The sequence below is a fragment of the Oryza brachyantha genome, chromosome 1 (assembly GCF_000231095.2).
Source record: "Oryza brachyantha chromosome 1, ObraRS2, whole genome shotgun sequence".
Lineage (NCBI taxonomy): Eukaryota > Viridiplantae > Streptophyta > Magnoliopsida > Poales > Poaceae > Oryza > Oryza brachyantha.
In genome coordinates, this window is record NC_023163.2 from 21,365,213 (window position 1) to 21,389,956 (window position 24,744).

The 24,744-nt window shown below is 45.4% G+C and overlaps 2 protein-coding genes across 4 annotated transcripts; one reads left to right on the forward strand and one right to left on the reverse strand.

Annotated features, from left to right (window-relative positions):
* The first annotated feature begins 55 nt into the window (after nucleotides 1–55).
* LOC102702522 (alpha/beta hydrolase domain-containing protein 17C-like) lies at nucleotides 56–3,734 on the forward strand. Its single transcript, XM_040521616.1, has 5 exons — nucleotides 56–824; nucleotides 2,073–2,109; nucleotides 2,218–2,454; nucleotides 2,530–2,577; nucleotides 2,942–3,734. Exons 1-5 carry the CDS (start codon nucleotides 436–438, stop codon nucleotides 3,338–3,340), a joined length of 1,110 nt encoding a protein of 369 aa, XP_040377550.1. The 5' UTR covers nucleotides 56–435; the 3' UTR covers nucleotides 3,341–3,734.
* A 143-nt stretch (nucleotides 3,735–3,877) lies between these two features.
* On the reverse strand, nucleotides 3,878–23,379 carry LOC102702808 (LEAF RUST 10 DISEASE-RESISTANCE LOCUS RECEPTOR-LIKE PROTEIN KINASE-like 1.2). 3 transcript variants are annotated; one of them, XM_015842140.2, is made up of 5 exons: nucleotides 22,480–23,379; nucleotides 5,807–5,833; nucleotides 5,306–5,587; nucleotides 4,724–5,174; nucleotides 3,878–4,573 (listed from the first exon to the last, which is right to left on the reverse strand). In XM_015842140.2, exons 1-5 carry the CDS (start codon nucleotides 23,252–23,254, stop codon nucleotides 4,117–4,119), a joined length of 1,992 nt encoding a protein of 663 aa, XP_015697626.1. In that variant the 5' UTR covers nucleotides 23,255–23,379; the 3' UTR covers nucleotides 3,878–4,116. The 3 variants fall into 3 exon arrangements, with proteins under 3 accessions (XP_015697626.1, XP_040377546.1, XP_015697623.1); XM_040521612.1 differs by lacking the exon at nucleotides 22,480–23,379 and adding an exon at nucleotides 12,350–13,731; XM_015842137.2 differs by lacking the exon at nucleotides 22,480–23,379 and adding an exon at nucleotides 7,780–8,746.
* Nucleotides 23,380–24,744: the final 1,365 nt, after the last annotated feature.

Genomic DNA, 24,744 nt, shown 5'->3' on the forward strand with positions numbered 1-24,744 from the left:
TGGACTTTATGTACAGTATTACTACCCACCTACCCATAGGTCCATAGTACCACCACTACTGGTTGGAGGAGAGAGCCTCACCACCGGCCATGGCGGCTGCCAGCCTCAGCCGATCCGCGACATTCCTGTCCGGGTGAGTCCAACCGCTTCGCTCCTCTCGCTAAACAACCCAAAAGCTTAAGCACAAGCACAGCACAGCTGCACAGGTGAAGGAGAGAGGAGGAGGAGAAAAAGTTCGGTGTTGTGTTGTGCTGTGCTGTGTGCTGCGCGAGCTTCTTTCTTCCCATCTCCCTCCCTTCCTCTTCCTCGCCACCACCAAACCCTCCTCCGATCCAAACCTTTCCCTCTCTCGCATGCCGGCGCGCTCCCCGAGGTGGCGGCGCTGCTGACAGGAGGACACGGTTGGGAAGGGGGTGGGAACGCCGCCCCCCGACCATGGGCGGCGTCACGTCCACCATCGCCGCGCGCTTCGCCTTCTTCCCGCCCACGCCGCCGTCCTACACCGTCTCCGCCGACCCCGCCACGGGCCGCCTCCTCATCCCCGAGATCTCCCGCCCGCCCGCGCGCCGCCGGCGGAGGGACGGCGCCAGGGACGCCTCGGCGTCGGGCGCCGGCGCCGGCGCCGCCGCGCCCGCCGAGGACGAGGACGGCACGGAGGTGGTGCGCCTCCGCACGCGGCGCGGGAACGAGATCGTCGGGGTGCACGTGCGCCACGAGCGGGCCTCCGCCACGCTGCTCTACTCCCACGGCAACGCCGCGGACCTCGGCCAGATGTACGGCCTCTTCGTCGAGCTCAGCCGCCGCCTCCGCGTCAATCTCTTCGGGTAACACTCCTCGCCCTCCCCGCTTCAGCTCGTCTGCTTGCTAGTGTTAAGCTGGATTTGGTCGAGGGCTTTATGGTTTCCATCGGGAGAAACTAACCGGAGTTACGTCTTTCGGAAAGAGGCGTGCTCGTGATGAGTTGGTAATTTGGTGCGCATTTATTATTAGATTTGTTGTGTGTGCCCCTCCATATCTTGATTGGTTGTTATGCTAAGTGATGGGTTTCACACTGATCTCTGGAGCTAGTAATGGAAATGCTCATAAATTAGCTTCAAATGTTTGGATCACACACAAAATGGACATCATATTTAGGCGTGCTGATGAAATTCAGTTGTACTCCAATAGAGTCAGCTAGCTGCACGTGTCTTCCCTCCAACATATTACTTACTCTACTTGTCACCAGTTTACCGCTACACATGTGTAGTTGCAATCAACACAAAGTAACTCTTTCTAGTTTTGTTTTCTGCTAAACTATCCCCAGAGGCTACTTGATTTTTCCTTCTTGTCCTTCTATGGGACACTGCGTTGGTGCAAATTTAGAGGAACTGGAGACTTGGGAGTCAAAACTTATAATGTTTCAAAGAGAACAAAAATTGTCAGTGAACGAAGCTTACAACAGTAGTTGCCAAGGTGCATGCAAGTGAATACCACTAAGAACATGGTCTGTTGTATTGTACCAGTGTACCCTACATTATGACTTTGCTAAGAAAGCAAGATAATGTATTTTTTGGACATAGCTTGGATTTTACACAAGAAACCCTTTTGATGATGAGATGGTGTGTTGTATTTCGAGGCATAATTAGTGGGGCTGTCTGGTGGTGGATCACCTATATGGCTACATTGATGGGCATAATATCTTTTGGATTCCAAGAGGGGGAACCCTCACAACCAACCAACATAGCTCTCACTCTCCTACGTTTATGATGTCACTGATGATCCCATCACAGATTTCCTTACATGACCATAAGTCCACAACTATTCTCTAGGAAACTTTTGTAGACTAACACTAGAAATCTCAGTGAAAACTGTAGGAAAATTCGAAGCATATTCAAGACTACAGAATTATGATTTCTCGATAGCTTATGTGCTGCATTGTCATATACTAAAATCATGTCCTGACATAGTATTCAAATTGGCCTTTGTATATTGGTGCCTGATTTACTATGAAACTTAACATACTAAGCAGAGTAAAAATTATGAAAAATGTGAATTTTCTGAACATTGTTTAACAGACACCATATGTTTGACAGGTATGATTATTCTGGATATGGGAGGTCTACAGGGAAGGTATCCTTCAGTTCTTCTATGTTGGTTGTTTCATATTTAGCTTAAGTAGCAAAGCTAATCTTATACCTAACCACATGTTAATGGGTAGTTTATTCTTCCATTGAACAGCCCACTGAGTGTAATACATATGCAGACATTGAAGCAGCATATAACTGCCTCAAGGAAAAATATGGTGTCTCAGATGAGGATATAATCTTGTATGGTCAATCTGTTGGTAGTGGTCCAACCATTGATCTTGCTTCACGATTGCCAAATCTGCGAGGTGTGGTTTTGCATAGTCCCATTCTGTCTGGGTTAAGAGTACTATATCCAGTCAAAAGGACATATTGGTTTGACATTTACAAGGTAAATTTGATTTCTTTTCTCCATTCCCAAGAATTATGGTTTCTGAATGCTGATATATTTTCCTCCACTTTGTAGAATATCGACAAAATTGGCCTCGTAAATTGCCCAGTGCTCGTCATTCATGTAAGTCCAATTGTTCTACTCTAATTTTTCATTTTCGCTAGTTACTAATCACTTCATATGTAAATAGATTACAATAGTGCATAGAGAACCTGAAGATAGATTACTCCCAATATTTGAATTGGTTGTGAAGTAGAAGATTCATGTGTAAATAATCAACAAGCCAACTATTGTAATTAGACAGAATGAAGTAAATGAACATCAATAACAAAGTTATGGAGGCAAAGTAGCTGTCCTGTTTTAGAGTGTTGTCATTTATCATCAGAATTGCTAGCTTACAATTTGGGTGCTCTAGTTGTCATAACTAAACGATTCTTATTTCCAACATAGATAAATAATAACAGAATAATTATAATGCTTACATCAGGGTACGTCAGATGATGTCGTTGACTGTTCCCACGGAAAGCAGCTGTGGGAACTTTGCAAGGTAAAATATTCACCATTGTGGCTAACTGGTGGTGGTCACTGCAATCTTGAGCTTTATCCTGATTATATCAAGCACTTGAAGAAGTTTGTGTCAAGCCTTGGCAAAAAATCGTCAAAACCTGACCTGAAAGAGGTAACAGTGAAGGAGGGTACTTCTAGTAAAGATGCTGAACCTGCAAGCTCTGACAAGCCCCAAGAAGCTCCAAAATGCGCCCAGATCTCGCGAAAGAGCTTAGATAGTCGAGTTGGAAAATCAAAAACTGTGGATGTTCCTGAAAAGCCACGAATGAGCTCAGATGATGTCGACAAGTTCAGGAGGAGAAGATGTTTGGTATGGTGATATATGATGCGATCCTCTGCGTAGTTCATGTAGCAGTAGCTGAATACAATAGCATGAAAATCGAGCAACTGTATTACTTCGTATAGCGAGGAACATACCAGCAGTTCAAGCAGTTCTCACAGGGCAGGGATAAGAACTGTTTAATAAGGGAGAAGGATCAGCGCTGCTGGAGCAAATTATCACCCATCAATGAACTGAATCTCAACAATGGTAACATCATCGGTAAATTAACACGTATGCCATCATCCTGTTTTGCAACACTAGTAGGATTTCCATCATGTAAAAGTGTACCATTATTGTCTGTAATCACGAGGGACAAAAACTGAAAAAAATTGCTGCCGCTTTGTGCACAGTCTAAAGCCTCGACACAAGGGCAAGATATTCTAGCCTGTGTCCAAGAGTGTGTGTTGTGTTGCTCATCTGTTCAGGTCCCACAAAGGACTCAGTATGTGACTGATGCAACTGCTGCCACCGTAGGCGATATGCAAATGCAAGTTCAGACCAATCCCAAGTGATAACATCTACTACTCGGTTATATATATATATCATCATCACCAGTTCACCACTCTAGACATCTTATGTACATTCCCTCTGTTCTGGTAGCCAACAAACACGTATGCACATCACACGGGGAAGCATGCAAAGCGGGGGGAGAAAAAAGGGTCTCACATCGCTCATACAAACAAAACACGCCTCTGCGTAATATAGCAGTAATTACACATATATAAACCTCGATGGCAAATAGTACTGATCATCTAATCTAAGTACCCTGCTGGTCACTGGCTGGGGTTAGGAGTGGTCTGCCTGCTATCCCACTGAACGTGCACTGTGTCGGGAGAGAGCGGCGGGTCAAGGTCCTTCTTGTCTTTGCCTCCGTCTTTCTCCGCCACGCACAGTTCCTGTATCCCCCTGAGCACCTCGAGCACCTCCTTGATCGGCGGTCTCATCTCGCCGTTCTGTTGCAGGCACCGGAACGCCAGCTCGGCGACCATGGTCATCATCTTCTTCGTCGCCGGGTCGGACTCGTAGCCGAGCTCGAGGTCCACGAGCTCCTCGAGCTGGCTCTTCTGGATCCTGTTGATGGCCATGCCGGCCAGGTTGATCTCGTTCCGCTGCCGGGTGATGTCCACGGCCGGCTTCGACGAGATGAGCTCCACCAGGACGACTCCAAAGCTGTACACGTCGCTCTTGTCCGTGAGCTGGTAGCATTGGTGATACTCTGGATCCACGTACCTGCAAATGCACAAGAACAAAAATTAGGAGGCATATTAGTTAGGTGTAAGGGTACGAGAAGCTCTTGGACAAACAAGGCTTGATACATCGCTGTGCTAGATGCTGGCCCAGTAATAAGGCGACACACACACACTTGGACATTTGACGTACCCTGGGGTGCCCTGGGGAGCGGTGGAGACGTGCGTGACGTCGAGGGGGAAGAGGCGGGAGAGGCCGAAGTCGGCGACCTTGACGTGGAAGTCGGAGTCGAGGAGGATGTTGGTGGTCTTGACGTCGCGGTGCACGATGGGGGGCTCGATGGCGTGGAGGTACGTGAGCGCCGCGGCGGACTCGACGGCGATGCTGAGGCGGAGCGGCCACGAGAGCGCGCGCTCCTGCGCGCGCTGGCCGTGCAGGTGGTCGGCGACCGTGCCGTTGGCGACGAACTCGTACACCAGCAGCAGCTCGCGGCTCTGGCTGGACGTGCACCCGTAGAACATCACCAGGTTCGGGTGGCGCAGCCGCGACAGGATCGCCGCCTCGTTCACAAACTGCTCCACGCGCCGGTAGCTGTTGTTGTACAGCCGCTTCACCGCCACCACGCGCCCGTCTCGAAGAATCCCTGGACACAGAGAACACAACCATATTTACCCTGTCTTGCTGCTTACATTGACATGTGAAAAATTGTTGTAACTTCGTAAGCACCGTAAAAATGTTCGCCGTGTTCTGTCACAAGTGTTTATGTATGTGTACCTTTGTAAACGGTCCCGAAGCCGCCATCGCCGAGCTCTCTGTTGTCATTGAAGGAATCGGTGGCCTCCTCGAGCTCCTCGTAGCTGAAGAGGTGAGTCTGCAGGTCCTTGACACTGCCGGACTCCATGTCGCCGGCGCCCATGGAACGAGGGGTCCCGCCGGAGCCGCTGTACTTGAGGAGCTTGGAAGATGAGCTCACCTTCTTGTACTTTCTCTTGCGAACGACGAAGACGGTTGCTCCTGCAACAAGAGCGAGAGTTCCAGCTATTGCCACGGCCACAGCTGAAACATTCAGGGAAAGAAGATCGTACAGAGGTTAGAGACTGCTTCAGGCAGTAGTCCATAATAGGTTAGTTCAGGCTGTAAACAAAAATTAGGATCAGCATCGTTTCTGGATTTTTTTGCATCGAAATTTTCCTCAGCTATAATTTACGAACGTTAGTTTTACTGACAAGAAATAGTTGACGAAAGTGTTCATTAATTGATCGGTATGTGAGTTACCTATTATTTTTGTCCTCCTCTTCGATCCTGCATAGCAATCAAAACGAAAAAAATGATGTCAGGAAATAAAATCCAAAAGTAATTGAATACCGCGATTAAATGGTTCTTTATTTGAACATAAGTAATCTAAGAAGCAGCGTGGGGAACTTGACAAAGTTTGCTGGTTTCTCCAGTTAAAGCTATCCATGTCAACCTATAAAGCTTGGAAACCTTACCCATAATGCAAAGGATGGCTTTGTACCTTTCGACTATTGGCAGCTATGAACTATGAAATTTTCCAATTTGGTACTGACATAAGAAGAAGACGCAAGATCTTTCTTTCTTTTTGATTAGATTGTTTTGTCAAATTTGCTATTTGCTTTTGAAAGTATGGTGCATCACATCATGTGAGGTAAAAAAAGATTAGGACTTTGAAAAAGGTTGTGCAAAGGGTACTCTGTTTTCTCGTAGGTAAGATATCAACATCAGAAAAGAACACTGAAGATCAGTTTAGATTAAAAAAAAAGAACGCTGAAGAAGTCATAAAGCCATGCAAAGCATACTTATGTTACACTTTTCGTGAATGATCGAAAAGAAGCATTTCACCATGACGTCATAGAATTGGAAAAGCATTCAAACAGAAGATCAATTGTCTATGAAGTCATGATTCCTGTCAACATTTCCAGGTTTTGAGCCTTAAAAGTCACCAGAACTTCTCTAGGTAAGGTTAAAAGATGAGTATAGAACTCAACAAAAAGACATGCATCCCAAAGACCCCCAAACAGTTTGAGCCATAGGTTCTGGTCCAAAGTATTTGCATAGCCCCATATCTGAAGCAAACAGATGTTAACTTGTCAATAGCAAATCCTAAGCAAACGATACTGCCTGTGTCCTCCGGCGCTCATGTAATGTAAACACCAGAATTGCTGGAAACAACAATCAATTCAGGCCTTTATTTTTTTTTTGTATATATGAAAAAAAAAGGAATCAATTCAGGCTTACAGGTATTGTGCTTTTCATTCAGAAAGTGTGTGATAAGATGTCGACCTTCGAAATTAACAGGACTGGACTAGCGCACATCAACTTTTGCTGTGTGTCGACAAGTGGACCACAATTCACCGCACCAAACCATTTATTCGTTAGTTGGCTCTTGCCGGGAAGCGAGTCGTACGAACAGAAGGAGCTGGAGTACCGAACGACACACAGCTTAACACTTGACCTGTAATTATGTGGACTAAGCCCACAGATTATTGTAGCACCGAACTAATTAATCACAGAAAGTTGGCACAGCAGCAAGCTGCACATGATCACTGAAAAGGTTATGATCAGTAGAAAGAATTGGCAGAGCATAAAAAAGCTGCTGTACGTAGACCACTAAAGAAGGGCATGATAAGTAGAAGAGATCAATCGAACACAATTCGATGGTTTCTCTGAATTCTGAACGGACGCTTGTCTGTGTCTACACTCTGAAGGAAGTGTAATTTCGTCGATGAGCATCTATTCCCTATTAATTTTCTTCTCCGAGTGCGCGTCACCGTACTGAAGCAGACGTGATCATTGTAGCCCAAACGGGATTAGCAGCTGCCACACAATAATCTCCGGGGCCTACTGATCGTAATAATCAAGGCAATTTATGGAGGAAACGGCGCTATTCCACCATCGGGGCTTTTAATGCATCATAGCGCGCCTCAGTCGAGCGAAGAAAGGTACGCGAGTACGAATTGGACCGACGTACTTAAAAACGCCCTCGGTTCGTTTCACACGCTGATATTTCTCGCCATGATCTAGCAGTATCCATCAGAGCATGAGTGCGACTGTGTGAAGGACGCTACTATATGCTACCATGTTCCTTAAATGGCGTGTCGATCAATCGACACGCGACATGCGATGGGCTAAATGGAGGTAATGATTCGCCGGCCCGGAAGCTAAGCTGGATCACGGAAGTGTACTCGACTACTTAAGCCTGGCTTTGATGAGGATAATTAACGGCTTACCGGCCAAACGCAGGGTGGAGTCGGATATCTTGCTGCAGCCGTCGCTGTCCATCAAGCCATCGGCGCAGAGGCAGCCGAAGAACTTGCCGTGCTGGTCGTAGCCGCACTTGCCGCTGGTTAGCTCGCACCCGGCGCACTGCTTGCTCCGGTCCCAGCTCACCTGGAACCCCTTGCGGAGCGCCCCGACGTAGCCGTCTCTCCTCCACGCCGGGTCGTTCGCGTCGGACGGGAGGGAGCCGCCGAGCACGGGCACGTCGTACACCGCCTCGCAGCCACGGTACCAGTCCTTGGGAGGCAGGGCGCTCGCCGGAATGAGGAACGACGGCCTGGGCTCATCCTCGGAGCTCTCGCTGCAGGTGAGCGGGTGGATGGTGGGTGGCTTGGGCGGGGCGTCGCCCACTGCCGGGCCGAAGGCGCAGCGGAAGAAGAAGACGAGCTTGCCCACGGTGTCCGCCAGGCGCAGCGACGAGGGCGGCGGGATGGTCACGTTATGGCTGACTAGGGGGCAGCTGCCGTTGGCGACGTCGGCGTCGGCGAGGGAGACGGTGAGGCCGGCGTAGTCAATGCGAGACACCGTGTAGTTGTCGTCGCCCAGCCGCATGACGGCCCTGCCGCCGCCGTCGCAGATGATCTCCAGCCCGGGGTACCCGCAGAACGTGGACGAGTTTGCGTACTTCGGGAGCGCCCTGGTCGCGTTGGAGAGGTAGAACGGGTACCGGACGGTGACGTCGCCGCAGTTGACGGAAGCTTGCGCGCCGCACATGGCGGTGTCGTAGGTGTCACCGGTAGGATTGCCGCGGCAAACGGCGGCGGCGAGGAGGAGGAGGAGGACGACGACGGTGAGAAGCAGCTCGCGGCCGCCGTGGTGGCAGAGGCGTGACATGACAGCTTCCTTCCTCTACTGGCTCAAGGTTTCTTGTGTAGCTCTGCGTCTGGCGCTGCTTGGTCTGGGTTGGTGAGCGTGCACCCGCGCGCGCCCGCTTTTAAACCGGCGTGACGCACGTCGTGCCAGGAGCAAGGGCGCGCAAGGCTCATTTCTTTGCGGGGCGAAAGGGTTTTGGTGGGTGGGCGGTTACTACGTGCATACGGCACACGAGTCCATCGATGTGGAGCCCATGGCAGCAGCGACACGGCAGCTCACGGCCACTCTCGCGAGTCGCCGAGTTACCGTCCTCTCGTCCTATCTCTGTCCTTGTCCCGTCGCGACTCGGGTGTCGGGGGAACTTCACCTTTTTTTTTTAACTATCGTCAAAGGGAAGATGCTTTTGGTCTACGATATTCTTCGGTGTTTTACTGTTCTTGTCGATAAGGGCTCGGTGTAGATGGACGTAAGATCCGAGGCCCGATGGCCCGGCCCAGCTAGCCCAAGTATGACATGACATGACAGTTGGGCCGTGCCTAGGCCGATTTCTAGGCACGATTGACTGGCCGGGCATGGCTCAGTTCATTTAGGAGGGATGAGAAAAATTGCTCGGGAACCTAAAATAGACTTAATTTAGTTATATAAAACTTAATCCAAAAGGAGATGTATGTAAAATAGACTTATTCTAGCCATATAAAACATAACTCAAAGAAGAGAGAAAAAATAGACTTATTCACACAACCCAAAGGGGTGAGGGAGAAAAATATAGACTTATTCACTGAATAAGCACGATATGTCATCGTGCCTTCGGGTCGGCCCAACACGACCCGACTGTTATTGGGCCATGCTTGGGTGTTCGGTGTAGCTTGTGGGCTGGCATGGCCTGGCGTGTTGATTGGGCTGTGCCGACCCGATGGAATTCGACATTTGGCTGGTTGTGCCGGGCCAGGCGGCCCATATGGCCATCTATAGGCTTGGTGATTCACATATTTAGTTGGCAAGGGTCAGCAACATAACTCATACCCTCTTTGGCCATAAACATATATACACTTTTTTTTTTGAAAAAGAACTATAAAAAAATATTTCCGTAATAGATTTAAATATTTCCGTAATTCCATGGATACGATAGGTTGTGTCCCTGATCTCTCCAAGGGACAACATGGGTTATGAGGCGACATGCTTGGCTCTAGGCAGCGCCCCGTATCTCCTCATGGTCTTTTTGTCCCATTAAATCGTTGTAGGTAAGGTCATGGAACAACAATTAATGCCCCCCATAGCGTGTTGTGTCACCCATGCACAACTAGGTGGCAATTGGGATGTGTGGCAGGCGATTGTGAGTCACCCACTATGTTTCGTGGGAGACCTGTAACAACAAAAGTCGATGGTTGAATGGGTGTGAAGTTCGGTGGAGAATACTTATCAGCTCCATCCGATGTGCCTAAATAGGGCTTGCATAATGTCGTTAGCTAGGGGTAACTAATTTGTAACATGTTGGCTATTATGTGGTTTGTCACCACTATCCTCTCGGTTGGTGCACCTTCAAATATACAAGGGAAAGTCCAAGACCACGAGGGGGATTAGAATCTAGACCAAGACATGTTCTCACCCAAATATAAAATACACACATAGAAGTATGATAATACGCCTCTTAATGTTTCGAATCTACCTAAACTCTTGCATATACCTCTCTCTACACTCTACATGCGAGTATGCGACTAAAGGCATTCATTCCTTCAACCAAACTCAAAGGGGGTCCCATCAGATCCCTTCTACCGGTGCTCGTGCACTAATATAAATATTACCCTCTTCTCTCTCAACAGCACCCTAGCAATTCATCCATCTATCATTAGTTCCTAAAGAATGATGGTCGATGATGAGCATAGTCACCGTCCCTCCCCTTTGTATCATTGCCCCTGCCTCATCGACGGTTGTGTTGCCACCGTGTGTCTTACCACCCACCCCATTCTATCTCCGATGTTGGTTCTCTAGCTACTCAAAGCCAGTCAACATCACATATTTCTCTCTTGACATGCTCTTGTGTGTCATCAGGCATCAACTTGTGCAGCATTTGGCATCTTGCGCCATTGGATATGGCCACCAGCTCCCTAGAGTCCCTCTAAACCGAAGAATCCACCATCTCCCTAACCCCATCCAAAACATGATCCATCGATCCTACCATTGTCGTATCGCCATCGAGTCATGGAGCTCAATGGAGAGGAAGATTGAAGCGTGAATTTCTAAATGGATTGATTGGACTTGTTTGAATAATGTGTTAGGATGTGTGTGATTGAGATAGAGAAATGATCGAAAGTTGAGATAAATGAGATACGAAAAATCAATGGTCAAGATTGAAAGATGCGGTTAAAAGGTAGGAGAAAAAAAATTTGATTTCCCATGATCCAAACAAACCTTTAGGGTGATGGCAAATTAAGAGTTGCATAATGTGTATTTGAGAATAGGAAAAAATGGTAATTAGGATTTATTTTTGAGATTTTGCAAAGTTGAAAAATGTACTCATGTCCATTACTCTAAGGTTATGGAGTGGATCATAGGACGTATGGTTTGGTTCGACTAAACAAAGCCAATTAACATACTAACATGTTCTGGTTTGAGGGGCAAATTCGACAATTTTCAACAAGGTTTGTCGCTTCAGATAGGCTAAAAATAATAAAATAATAACTACCGTGTAGGTTTTTTTTTATATTTCCTTTAGTCGTGGCATGTTTTTGTGAGGTTCACTAACAAATTACATAAAATTTATATGTCATTTGGCAAAAGCCCTTTAAGAAAATATTTCAACTTATGGTTAGCAAATCCTTAAACAATAAATATGTATTACAGGAGGAAGTTATTAGCAAACTAGTGAGCAGCAAATAAGATAAATAAAATTTAATCATATTTATGTTTTCCTACAGGCACAAATTTTTAAATAATTAAACATGTTTTAAAGAGTTAACTGTGACATCTATTAAGAGAGCGAGCATTATAGGTACGAACTTATACGGTCATTAAAGTCGGAAATTAAACAGTATCTTATTCCGATTTCCGAAAAAGGGGAAAAGCGATATTTCTAGGATCTGGTCTGGGTTTGGTCACGCTGGGCCTGGGCCGGTTAGTCGAGTCGCAGGCACTACATACGTACAGCGCACCGCTGGCTTTTGGAGTCCATCTGCCATCTCTCTCGTACCGACGACAGTCGTGGAAAAATTTGCACGCATCTTATTGAGAGATTGGGAGGAAGAATTGGTCTCGCGTTCAGCTTCAATCTGCTTACTGTTCAAGCCCCCCCAACTCAATTAGCACCTCTAGTTCGTGGCAGACCAAACAAACGTGAAGGAAGACGCAAGCAGAAGGGGACAACAGGGGAAGGAAACAGAAGGCATGAAGAGGCAAAGGAGGCTACGAATCGAGAAAAACGAAGACGACGAAGACCCAAGATATCAGCTAGTTTTGAGGAGTCAAAGCAAAAAAAGGTTCTGGTTTAAGGCAAATCTGTATACGCGTTAGTTCTTCGTCAAGATCCGATCAGTGTCAAAAGCTCTGTTCTTCACAGGACACATGGAAATAACACCAGCTGATACTTCAGCATTGATTGTAGAGAAAAACATTGGCCCCAGATCGATGTCATGCAAACATGCAACTACGTATAAACTGGAATCGGAAAAAACTAATTGCCTAAAAGTATGGAGCGAGATACGAACGACTTACCAGTATCGCTGGAACTGCACCTGAGAGAGCTCACTCGCCCGTTTGGGCACAAGCAGCCGAGAAATACCCCATCTTGGCTATAACCGCACCTTCCTTTGGACTCCTCGCACTGGGTACAATTGGTAGGCCTCCCGCTATCGTTCAGCGCCAACTGGAATCCCTGACGAAGAACATTGCCATATTCACCTCTCCTCCAAGCGTCGCTATTTGGATCGACATATTGATAATTGAGCACAGGCACTTCGAAGATTCTCTGGCATACTCTCGACCAGTTCCCCTGGGGTACTTGATTCTTCGGAATGACGTACGACTGTCCAGGGAAACCGATAAGGTTGCAGGTGATCGGGAGTAAGGGATTCGTGAAGGAGCAGCCGAGAAGGAAGACGAGGTAGTCGACCGACATGCCAGGGAAGAACAGCCATGAACCCGGTGGGAAGGTCACGTTGTGATCGACTTTTGGGCAGACGCCGTTGTCCTGGGCGACCTCCTGATCGACTAGGGACATGCTGGTGATGCTTCCGTAGCTGATGTTGTTGATCACGTACTTGTCGGTGCCGTTGAGTTGCAGGGTGGGCTTGCCGTCGTCACAATCGATCGCCAGACCGGGGTATCCGCAGAACGAGTTGCTGTAGCCATCGAGATCTTTCGTCTCGTTAGCAAGGTAGAACGGGTAGCTGATACTGACTTCACCGCAGTAGGTTGGTTCCTTCCGGCACATGGAGATGTCGTAGGTGTCACCGGAAGCATCGCCGCCACGGCAAGCGGCAGCCAAGAGGAAGAGGAGAAGGAGGAGCAGCCGCCGCCGCCGGCATGGCAGGAGAGGCATAGCTAACGAACTCAGATCAGGAAAGCTTCTTTGTTGCCTGCAGGTTAGTTTGGTGGCTGCGCAAACAAGGTGGACCGACCGTTCGTCTGCCTCCGCGGCGCGCAGCCGTGTTTATAGGTGGCGAGGGGCACCGCGAAATTCTCAGCAGGCGGCCGGCACCGGTGGAGTTTGTGACAGGGACATGGCGGCACGCGATGGGAATTGGGAGGCTTCTGCTTGACCGTGATCAGTTGGGGGTGAGGTAGGCTCACGTGTTTTTCGATTGGTCTCCGCAAGTTAATTGGCTTCTCTCTAGAAGGGCTGCACTTCGAGAATTGGCTTATTAATTCGACACTGTTAATTGCCACCACTAGTAAAATACCGCCATATAGCCTTCGGCTGCAGAAACAATATGAACCCGGTCCCTGATCACTCTTTTGGGAGGGAAATGATAGTTTTCAGGTGACTGATATTAACCTGCTCCCTCCCTGATCGTTGGATGTCCAACGACCGGAGAGTCATCTTCTACCTTCAGCTGAGTGAGAGGGGATACAGGGAGGCAAGAACAGAGGAGGGAGAGGTGGCAACACAGTTTACCAGCGACAGCGACGATGACAAGCTCGACGTTCAATCCATCTTCCCTACCGCCGGCAGCACCCAATTGAGACAGAAGACACACGGAATAAAGTTTCGGGGATAGGGGTTGCCGCAGTGGCCAATTACGATTATAGGCCACCCTCACACCGATGGTCACGTTTTTAAGACGTGCAAGAAAAAATTGGGCCGCTCTTGCGGATTCTGTCCTCTGGCTTGGCAACTGCTTGCAACCAAACCGCCCGATCAATCTCACTTTGCTTTGCAGCACTGGGCGCGCGCGCGCCAAGCAAGTACGACCTACGGCGACTGCCGTTGTATTTTTTTAATCTAGAAAAAAATCATTTAATTTTTTATAGCTATTTAATAATGTAAAAGGTAAAATTAACCACTATAAATTAAAATCTACTATAGAATATAATATGATATGATAAATTTATATATAGAAATCAATTTCAGAAAATATGAAAAAATCGAAAAAAAGTTGAGATTAGGAATAGGCGTGAGAGCAATTTTGGGTATGCGATCGGACGCGTGCCCGGACGGATTAAACGGTTTGCTTTGCAGGAGTAAAATTGTAGGATGTGTTCCGATAGACTTACTTGGTGCATTGCAATCCTTATTAGGAGGGCGGAGATTCCCGTCGGGGCAGACGCAACCAAGGAGTGTCTTGTTCTGGCTGTAGGCACACTGTCCCTGGGATTGCTGGCACCAGAAGCATTGTTCATCTTTGTTTGAGTTCCAGGCCAGCTCGAACCCCTTCTTAAGCACTTCACCGTATCCACCACTTGGCAGCGTAGCCTGGTTACTTCTCAACAGAGGATTCCTCCCATCTATCGGCACGGTGACGTTCTGGCACTTCCAGGTCTTGCTGAGCGATTCGTAATAAGGTAACGAGTAAAGTTCCTCTTTGGTGAACACGAAAGAAGGTCCGGTGCTAGGCGAGTTATTGAAATCTGTGCACTTGATTTGGTACTTATCTATGCCACCAGCCAGCGGGGGATCGACTAGTGCAGGGTCGCAGCCGAAGAAGAAGGTGAGGTTGTCAAGGGAGCCGGTGTACTCCAGCCACTTATGGTCCTGGCCGAAGTTGAAGCCGTGGCGGACTCTGGGGCAGTTGCCGCCGCGGAGCGCATCGGTGTCCGCGAGCACGACGGTAAAAGTGTCGTACCGGATGTCCAGGACTGTGTAGTTGTCTCCGCCGAGTTGGATGATAGGGGTATCGTTCTTCCCGTCCCAGATGCAAGAGATCTTCAAGTCGGTGTAGCCGCAAGAGAATCGGTTGTAATCTTTGGTTTCGCCGGTTGCGTTGGAAAGATAGAACGGATATGAGATATCGACGGTTCCGCACTTGATGCCTGACTTGGGGCAGATGGAAGTGCTGTGAGTGGATGGAAGTGGTGTAGTAGGCGAGCCACGGCAAACGGATGCATGGACGCCGAGGAGGAGGAGGAAGAAGGGGAGCAAGCGCGGTAGGTGAGCCATGGCGGCCTGGCGAAGCGAATCAGGGGGAGTATTGCTATCTCGCCGGCTTTAATCCTGGCACCAAATTTGGTTGTATGGTGAGCCACCGAGCGGCTGAGCCCTTGGTTTAAGACGAGTCGCCGGGGAGAGGGTTAGACTACAGAGAGTGGACTTGACCTGGTTTCGCAGAACGGCAGAAGGTTTTGTGGTAGGTTGGTGGGGCCCGGATGCGGGCCACACGTGACACAGGTGATTGGAGGAACGAGACGCCAACTTGGTCTCCGCATACGATCTTTGCGGGGGGTGTGTGCCAACCCACTGGATCCACGGTGTCATCGACCGGAAGGACACGGTGCTGGTATTGTTTTAGCTTGACTTCAAATGCTAATCAGTAAGTAAGGCCTTGTTTAATTTTCAAATTGATCTTTTTTCAAAAACATCATATTAATTTTTTAGACACTTAAATAAAGCATTAAACATAGATGAATCAAAAAACTAATTGCACAGTTACAGAAAAAATGTTAAGACGAATCTTTTGAGCCTAATTAATTTATAATTAGTCATAAGTGCTATAGTAACCAACATATGTTAATGATGGATTAATTAAACTCAAAAGATTCGTCTCACGGTTTTCAGGCTAGCCATTAAATTCGTTTTTTTTATTCGTGTCAAAAACACCTTCCGACATTCGGTCAAACATTTAACGTGACACTTCTCCTAAAAATTTTCTTAATCTAAACAACCTCTAAGTCATGATTGATTAGTTATATCCGATTTTTTTATATGTCGCTCTCCAGAAGATTCGTTTTTTTATATAGGATTGAAGTGATGAATAGTAGATATCGCCGTTAACCGGTACTATGGGGATGGTCATGATCAACAGGTGCGATGTATGTACTCGTTATCTTATCAAGATGGTTTATTAGTGCCCCCCGTGGTTTGTATGATAAACTATTCTATTTGACAGTCGGATTCTTGGCACCGGCAGGGTAGGAGTTAGTAGCCCAAAAAATAAAGCACAAAAGAATCTATCGATCGGTCTTTCAAATTATCGAAGACTAAATTTGATTCCTTGTGTAGTTGTGTTCCAGTCAGGGTCGTTCGCGCTTGAGTTCCTCAGTACTCCTTCCAATCGTTTTATTTAATATCCTTTTAGACTTCTGTTTTATCAATTGGTATATTCAAAAAAATATATAAGTATTAATTACTTTTCTATAATGATTTATTATTAAATACACTTTAGCCATGACTTATTATTTAGCATATTTAGAAAAAAATTGAATAAGACGAATGGTGAAACATAAATTTAAAAATTAACGGTTTAAATAAAAAAAACTAGGTGGAGTAGTTTTAAAAAAGAACCATTGTTAGACCTCACATCCCCAACTGAAAAAAACTAATGCACGAACTCGCACATGAATATTCATGCTTTCCTTCTCAATTTTCTTTTGTACAGGCGTGCATTTCTTTTCTGGTAAAGTTATATAGTCATAGTTTATATCTCCAAAGTAACAATGTTTATGTCCTATTCCGATTCTGATTCAAATCTTATGTATACAATGCTTATATATTAAAAGTTTCTATTTATATACTTTCTTCTAACATAGCTTCTCATAGTGGGGCGAGATGCATTGTAATTCCTCTTTAAGTATCTAATAGGTTCAGATTATGCCCTTTCAACGTAGCAATTGTCTAAAAATGCACATTAACTTATATATCGGACACTGCTCCTCAAATTTTTAACGCAACTCAACTGAAAAAAAGCCCCACCTTTCAAGCCGAATTTAAACGAAGGTTTACTTGTTAGTATTATTCTCTTGCCTTCATCCCTCTTCCTCCTTTCCTTCACTGTCCGTCAGCTCCTTGACCTTGAGCACCCCCGTCACTACTAATTTGTCTATGACACTTAGAATCACATCAAGCAAATCTTGCTTGACCATGTAGCGTTGGAGATGGTACCGAGAGTTAGCATGTTTTCTATTATAAAATTTAGTACTTTTAGATGTTGTGTATCTAAGATACCAAAATTTTGTGAAAATTTTGAGCTTTTTTACTCTTCTTGGAAAGACACTCAGAGTTACAACATTTCCTAGTTTGTATAAAAACTTAATTAGTATCTGTAGCTAATAGATATATAAAGGTACCAAAATTTTATAATAAAAAATTCAAACCTTAGATACTTTCTCAGAGACATAAAAATTAATTCTCTAAACCTATTCCTTTCAAAAGTAAAAATTATGTCATGTTAGGTAAAGCTTTATTTGGACACCTTACCACACCTTAATTTTCACTCATCTCCGTTGACTCATTCTTGTTTCCAAGTTCTTTTCATCCATATCATTAAAGCTTGATATCGTGCCCTACCTTGGCCGCTAGTAATTCTTCTATCCATGGTGACAGGGTTAGCTTACCTTCACTTCCCTAAAACTTCGGGAGGAAGAGCTAGCCCGCTAACAGCTGAAACAATCAACGCACGATTTATCTTCGTGTACGCAATCACCTGTCTATCCTATCAATGGACACCCTATAATAGATACTCCACTTCTTACCAACCTCGTGACTGCTCCGATACGGGTGGATAATAAATCAGCTCAGCTTGTTAAGGTTCGACTCGTTTGTGCTCGTTATCGCCAGCTGGTTACTCTTTAATGAGTTATATCTCATTTAAATCACATCTATATATATATATTTTTATAATATATACATAAATTGATAAATAACCTGTAAATAGCTCGACTAAATAAAACACTAAATTTAAGTCGATTCAAGTCAAGCTCGATAGCCATGAGCTTTTTATCCATCCTTGTGCACCCATCATATCGACTTGTTTGGGCATATCTCCTCTTTTGGCCCAACCTCAACTTGCCACTAAACTCAGTAGTGGTCGTCATCACCAAAGAGGGCCTAGCTCTTCAGGGGTGTGTTTACTTGTTTTCTTGCTGGTGAAGCTATGCCATCATATATTAGGGGCTCGTCTCCAGTGAACAATTACAACAATTTTTATTCGGGTGCATTGGAGGAACCAAAAGTTACTATATTGATATGTAGTTGATTAGTCCCTACCTATCTATACCATTTCTCCTAAAATATAAGGTGTATTAACTTTTTACTTGGTCCCCAAAATTATATTTTGACCATGAATTTCTTTTATAATAGATTATCAACAATTACGTACAAAAATAACATCGTATAAAATTAGTTTCAAATACGAATACCATAGCACAGAACATATATAACTTTAGTGTGATTATTAGTTAAAACTTACAATTTGTAAATATTTATTTTTCTTAAACTGTGGAGTCTTATATTTGGGATGGTGAGAGAGTAGGGAAGAACCCATTGAATAGAAATCATGTTCATTATAACCGAAGGAAAAGATCTCTTCAACACACCGGCGACAAGAAAATTATGACGAAAGAAAGAAGAGAGAAATGCCAAATCGAGCATGTTGGGCTAGGGTTATTTCTGACCGTTCACACTATTTATCTCTTGTATTTAACCAAAAAATAATATTCCAATGAGCACGGTGTTTAGTAGAAAATATTCATATTTGAGAGTGTCTTCCCCTGAAAGATTGACTTTTGCCATGTCTTGGAGATAAAACCATAGAGTGATGTGTCCTAAAGCAAAATTTGCCAAAAATAATTGTAGCAATGCTAGCATGGTGGCTTCTTTTAATCATGGGTTCGAGTATTTTGGAGGACATCCTCTTTAGCTTCTGTTGTTAGTGTTAGCATTGATCCAGGTTATATGTTGTTACTATTGCACTCAATCTCATTTGAATACTCTAGATCCAAATCCTCTAAGTAATTCAATGACATTATATCATGTATGGAAAATTTTAGGATAGCATAGGAGTCCACATCTTTCCCACCTTAGGGGCTACACATATGCAACACAATAGTGACCACCGTCAGCTTGCTCACTCCCCTTACTGGCCTCGTCACCGCCTAACTGACCTACCAGCAAGACGAACGACTTCAATGACAATGACAACATGGATCTTCTTCTTCTTTCTCCCCTCATCACACATCAGTTGGGGTATAAGGCAACTAGGGAGGTGCTACCTAGATCCGGATCCCTTTCGGTCGGACGATGAGATGGAGGAGACAAGCCAACAAACAATATCATGAGTGGCGGTGATGAAAGGTGGTGGTGGTGGGGTTGAGGGCATGAACGAGATGGCTAAGGCTATTGGATCTGACTCCTCAAGGACTAGGTCTGACAATGAAGGAGAGGTAGCGCCATGGAGATGACATGCCATGGTATGTAGAGTCGACCGGTTGCGACTGTGGAGATGCTAGGTCACATGCAAGCCTACATGGAGGTACATCACAATGTTGGGGTTGTGTGTGATCTAGTGTGGATGCAAGGCAACACCCTAGTGGTGAGGCTTTAGAGCATAGTTGGTGTTCTTGTGTCCTTCCTCGACCTCAACAATGGCAGTGGTGGCAGGTGTCTAAACTTGGTCTAGCCTCTGTCCCTGTTATGTGGCTGCGGTGAAGGAGAAAGGGTGCCTAGACTGCCAGAGGAGTAGCACCGATGGTGATAGCATGAGCCAGATCCACGCTAAGACGATCTAAACCATGATATCTTGGACGGTGTTGACCTATGGTGTTAATGATGGAGGCTCAGATCAACACGTACGAGGGAGGGGGGAAGTGTGTGATCAACCATATGGTGATCCACCCCACAAGGATGAAACACAACATATGTGGCACTGATAAGTGAGGTTGACGACGATAAGACACTTGTGCTAGGGGAGGATGGGTGTGCTCAGCCCTTGTAGTGGTTTGACCTGCATCATTGACGATGGCGTGTAGATGAGGTTAGCAACCTATGGCAAATAGTTGCATGTCGGCATATGGAGATACATGGAGCCTAGCCACTAGAGTGTGCTAGTGCAGTAGTGCCCACACACTAGTGGTTTGTGGATGCTGGAATTAATGCAATGGGCCTATGGCTAGATGGACGGTTAGGCAGTAGCAAAAACATTGTCTGGAGTGTCCCTATAAGGTACCATTTCTATATCTTTTACCCTTAGACAGTTGAGCTAACGCTTTTGAACTATGGCTGGTTAGTATGAGGGATAAGTGCATCTTTTTTTTATCTCTCGCCTTTCCGTTTGCAACCCTTCTAGTTAGTGATATCTTTTTTTTGAAACCTGAACGAGGTGCCAGTATATTAAGTAGACAGGGGAAAATACATTTGCAGGGAAAACTCAAAAGAGAAGAAGAAAAGGAGAGGTGGGGTGGAGGATGCACTATGGCGGTGATATCTAAAAGGTCAGTTCTTCAACTACCCGGAGACGTCGATCAGCTGCTCAATGATGGCTTTGTTGTATGACTGGCAATGTTTGAACTCATATAACATCATTTGGTGTAGTGTTGGTCCTTTAGAGCCTTATGTTTTCGCTTCTAATTATGCTTATAAGTCAAAATTTGAATTTCAACTTTAAATTTGAAGTAGATTTGGAGGTTTTTCATTATAGTTTATTTTTCAGCCTTGGCCTTTAGATCACTAAGAACACATATATAAAAGTTTTATTTACAAATTATTTTTTGTTTATAAATATGTCGTTTGTCTTTTTCCGTAAAAAAAACCAAACAAATGTGTAAGCTTTGTCGGTTTGTGGGGGTGGTTTTGTTTTTTCTTTTTCTGGTTATAGTCCCTCATGGTTATAGTTTTATAATTTTTTACTGTATCAATATGAAACATCGCACTGTCCGGTGCTCCTCATTATTTAAAAAGGTACTGTAGCAGTATAGTATAGGAAAATGAGTCAATTATGGTGTTTTAAACTTTTAATGCATATTACTTGAGCGATAGGGATGCAATCTACTATGCATCGAAATGTTACTGTGGTGAAGGTTCTGTATCATCTGATTAGAGCCATGTAACTTCGATCTAATGATTGGTACGCATGGTAATTATAGAGAGCATTTTGTTAGTAATTGAGTAGATACCTTAGATACTAAGAGGTATCAGATTTTACACTATTACCTCTCGGTATTCTCTGAGGGACCGTAAAATTGCTCAATTACAGATCCTCTGCATTGTAAGGCCTTCTATGCAGAAGATCCACCTGTACTTAATGCCACTGATGGCCAGTTTGTTATGTTGTTATGTCTGCGGATAGTCAGAGGTACCACTGAAGAAGAGCTGGTCCTGAATTTTGTTTTGCGTAATGCGTTTGCTTTTCTGCGACCACTTACAGATCAGATAGGCCACTAGCCCACTACTGATTTTGGCTGTTGTATAGTTTCGTTTTAATTAACCTCAACCTTAATCCACAACGCTGATAGCATAGCACTTGCATCGATCGCGATTTGGTCATCGCCTGCAGAGGCATAACCTTTTCTTTGAAAATGCATAGGCTTAGGCCGCGTTCGCCCCTCCTCCATAAGTTATGTAGGCCGCTCGTTTTCTGCGTGCACGTTTTCCAAACCGTTAAACGGTGTATTTTTTACAAAAAATTTCTATAGAAAAGTTATTTTAAAAAACCATATTAATCTATTTTATATTTTTTTAATAATTAATAATTAATTAATTATGTACTAATCTATTTATACGTTTTTCATGTTGGATAACTAATCCTCCCCAAACCACTGCCAAACTAGTTAGCTGCTGCTGCTAATGTGGCCCAGGGCTACCCCCTATGAACACGGTGATGACGCACGCGATCGATACTCATCAGTATGAACGGAAGAATTCCGCGATGGAGGCGTAGCAATCTAAACCGAATCAACTTTCCAAACCCCAATCCTTGAGAAGATCAAAAGAGACGTGGCCCAGCGACTTTTAGACTTTTAGTCCACGGAAGTCCTCTAATATACCAGCAAACGCAGCAACTGGTGGCGAGCATTCTATCATCTATTCAACACGGAATTGATGTGTGCGCCAATGGGCTATCGATCCGTATGCTGGGAGGTAGGAATAGGACAAAGGAAATGTTTTACTACGTGCCAGTGGTTCCAGCTTGTCCGTACCCAATTCTACCTCCTCCGTTACTGCGACGCCGACTTGACCCCTTCCTTACTGCTATTCTACTGGGACAACTGAAAACATTTCCTGCCATCTATTGGAACCAGCAAACAAACTGTCAACAGATCGGCTCGATTCTTTCGTGTTGGGTTTATTTAGCATTTTTTTTTTGTTTGTCTTTCTATCTGTAGTTCGATACCCCCAACCCCAATTCTGAAATCCAAAGCAAGCAAAACACCAAAGAGAGATGCAATGAGATTTACGAGAGAAGAGGCACGCGTACCGCAATGGCTCTTGGTCGGGCCTTCCTCGCAGAAACAGGTGAAATCCATGGTGGTGGACGTCTCGTTGTGCCGGTAGCCGCACCATCCTTTGGTCCGCTCGCATTTGCTGCATTTGTCGGAGTGAGCGCTGTAGGTCAGCTGGAACCCAGCGCTCAGCACCTCGCCAAATGATCTGTTCTCAGGAGGAAGCCTCCCGAACACACCCGCCATGGTCTTCTTGTGCGCATCCAGCACCGGCGCCATCACCACCGTCTCGCACTCGTAACCGTAAGCCTCACCCGTGACCCCGCCATCCAGTAACACGTACGAGCTATTCTCTGATCCAGCTGCACATCCAGCTAGTTTCCAAGCGGAGGCCCAGGAAGCGTCGCTCTTGCAGTTGTAGAGGAAGGTGATGTTGGAGTCCGAGCTCGCGAGCTCCAGCCAGGAGCTGTCGTCGATGGTGAGGTTGGCGTGAAAGTGCGGGCAGCTGCTGTTTGTGCTGGAGTATTCCATATCGGCGTCGGTGATGGAGATGGTGTGCGTGCTGTATTCGATTGCCAGGACCCTGTACTTGTGCGTCCGGAAGGGGAGAATCAGAGTGTTGTTGACGCAGCGGAGGCCGAGGCCGGGGTAGCCACAGTCCAGGGCAGAGGCAGGAGAGTTGCTGTTGATCAGCCAGAACGGGTACGCGACGGCCATGGCGCCGCAGGTGGCGTTGCGGCAGGCGGTGAGGGAGGCATCGGCTGCGGCGAAGAAGACGAGCACGAGAGGGAGGAAGAGCAGAGGAGGCATGGCGGTGCACAGGTGTTGGTGTGGGTGTGTGTGTGGAGGACAGAATGCAGGAGAGCACCCACTTTTTCCGGCGAGACTGTGCGTGAGAGTCAAGTGATCGGTGTAGTTGAGGTTGAGTTTGTTGAAAGCCTGAAACTGACCGGTGCCTCGGCCGAACGGGGAAATTTTGTGCGGCAGCTATAGCAGTTGCGCTGGCGCTACCTCCCCTCGTCCCGTCGTCGTTGCGTGCCCCGCGCGTATTAATCGCGGACGGCGACGGAGTGGGCCGCGCTGGTGGGTGGTCGGGTGGGGTGGCCACTATTCAGAATGAGTTTACGGCTGGGTTCGGCCCTCTCTCTGACCCGGAGTTCTCTTGTTTTCCACGTATCAAATTATTAAACGGTATGTTTTTTATAAAAAAATTTATACAAAAATTATTTTAAAAAATCATAATAATCTATTTTATAATTTTTAATAATTAATTAATTATGTACTAATCTATTGATATGTTTACCGTGTCGGATAACTAGCACCAATCCTTCCTCAAACGAACGCAGCCTTCAGGTAATGTAAGTCCACCGTGGTAGGGCTCAACAAATTTGGGATGGATTCATAAAAATTAAGGAAATTTAGAATATATATATATATATATATATATATGGTACATGTTGATTTATAGTGTAATTTTGTGTAAGAAATAGGTTTTGTATTTCCCATTTATTTTAAAATCGTTATTGAAAATGCCAACCAAATAAGGAAAATGTTACTGTTCATTGCAAGGCCCATCAGGGCCCAAGAGGAGTAGAGGATCAGTACAAAGGTTATCATTTTGAGTTTGTCGTATACAATTTTGGGTAGGATCTAACAAATATTACCTCCTCCCAAGATAAATGCACCCTTTTTTGAACTAGTAATATATTGGTGCTAACACTACGATTATTTGTTATATCATGTGTTAGTCAAATATATTTTTATATAACAAATCCAATCAAGCATTAAATCAATTAATGTTACATGTCAAATATAATTAAGGTAAAGAGCAACAGGATAGTAATCTCTAAAATATTAAACTCAATACCATCTTCCGGGTATGCTCACTCCACATAGAGCCATCGTTATTTCGTCACAAAATTACGTAGGCCAAGAGGTACCACAGGTTGGTATGCCACAACTAATGCCCCCGTGCCATATACAACAGCCCGAGCGGTAGTGTTACAAACATAGGATACCATTTATACTCGTCCTTACCTCGATAACAGTACTACATGCCTCCTACTATTTATAAAGAAGTCCATTGCATATGTATGGAATCCCAAACAGATAAGAATAGAGTACCTGACGAGGAAACAAGTATAAAATCCTACTTGATTCCTACCATGATTGTTTGTATAATATCCATAATTATCACTATAGTCCTACTCATACATGGTAGCAACCGGGAGTATAAATATAAGATCCCCGAGAGGAAAAACACAAGCGAATAGACCCTAAGGGACAACTGGAAGTGGGAA

Coding starts and splice junctions, on each gene's coding strand:
- LOC102702522 (XM_040521616.1), top strand. CDS start 436: ATGGGCGGCGTCACGTCCACCATCGCCGCGCGCTTCGCCTTCTTCCCG. Junction 825..2,072: donor CTCCGCGTCAATCTCTTCGG/GTAACACTCCTC, acceptor TATGTTTGACAG/GTATGATTATTCTGGATATG. Junction 2,455..2,529: donor ATTGGTTTGACATTTACAAG/GTAAATTTGATT, acceptor TCCACTTTGTAG/AATATCGACAAAATTGGCCT.
- LOC102702808 (XM_015842137.2), bottom strand. CDS start 8,662: ATGTCACGCCTCTGCCACCACGGCGGCCGCGAGCTGCTTCTCACCGTC. Junction 5,834..7,779: donor CTCCACCCTGCGTTTGGCCG/GTAAGCCGTTAA, acceptor ATTGCTATGCAG/GATCGAAGAGGAGGACAAAA. Junction 5,175..5,305: donor CTTCGGGACCGTTTACAAAG/GTACACATACAT, acceptor CTCTGTGTCCAG/GGATTCTTCGAGACGGGCGC.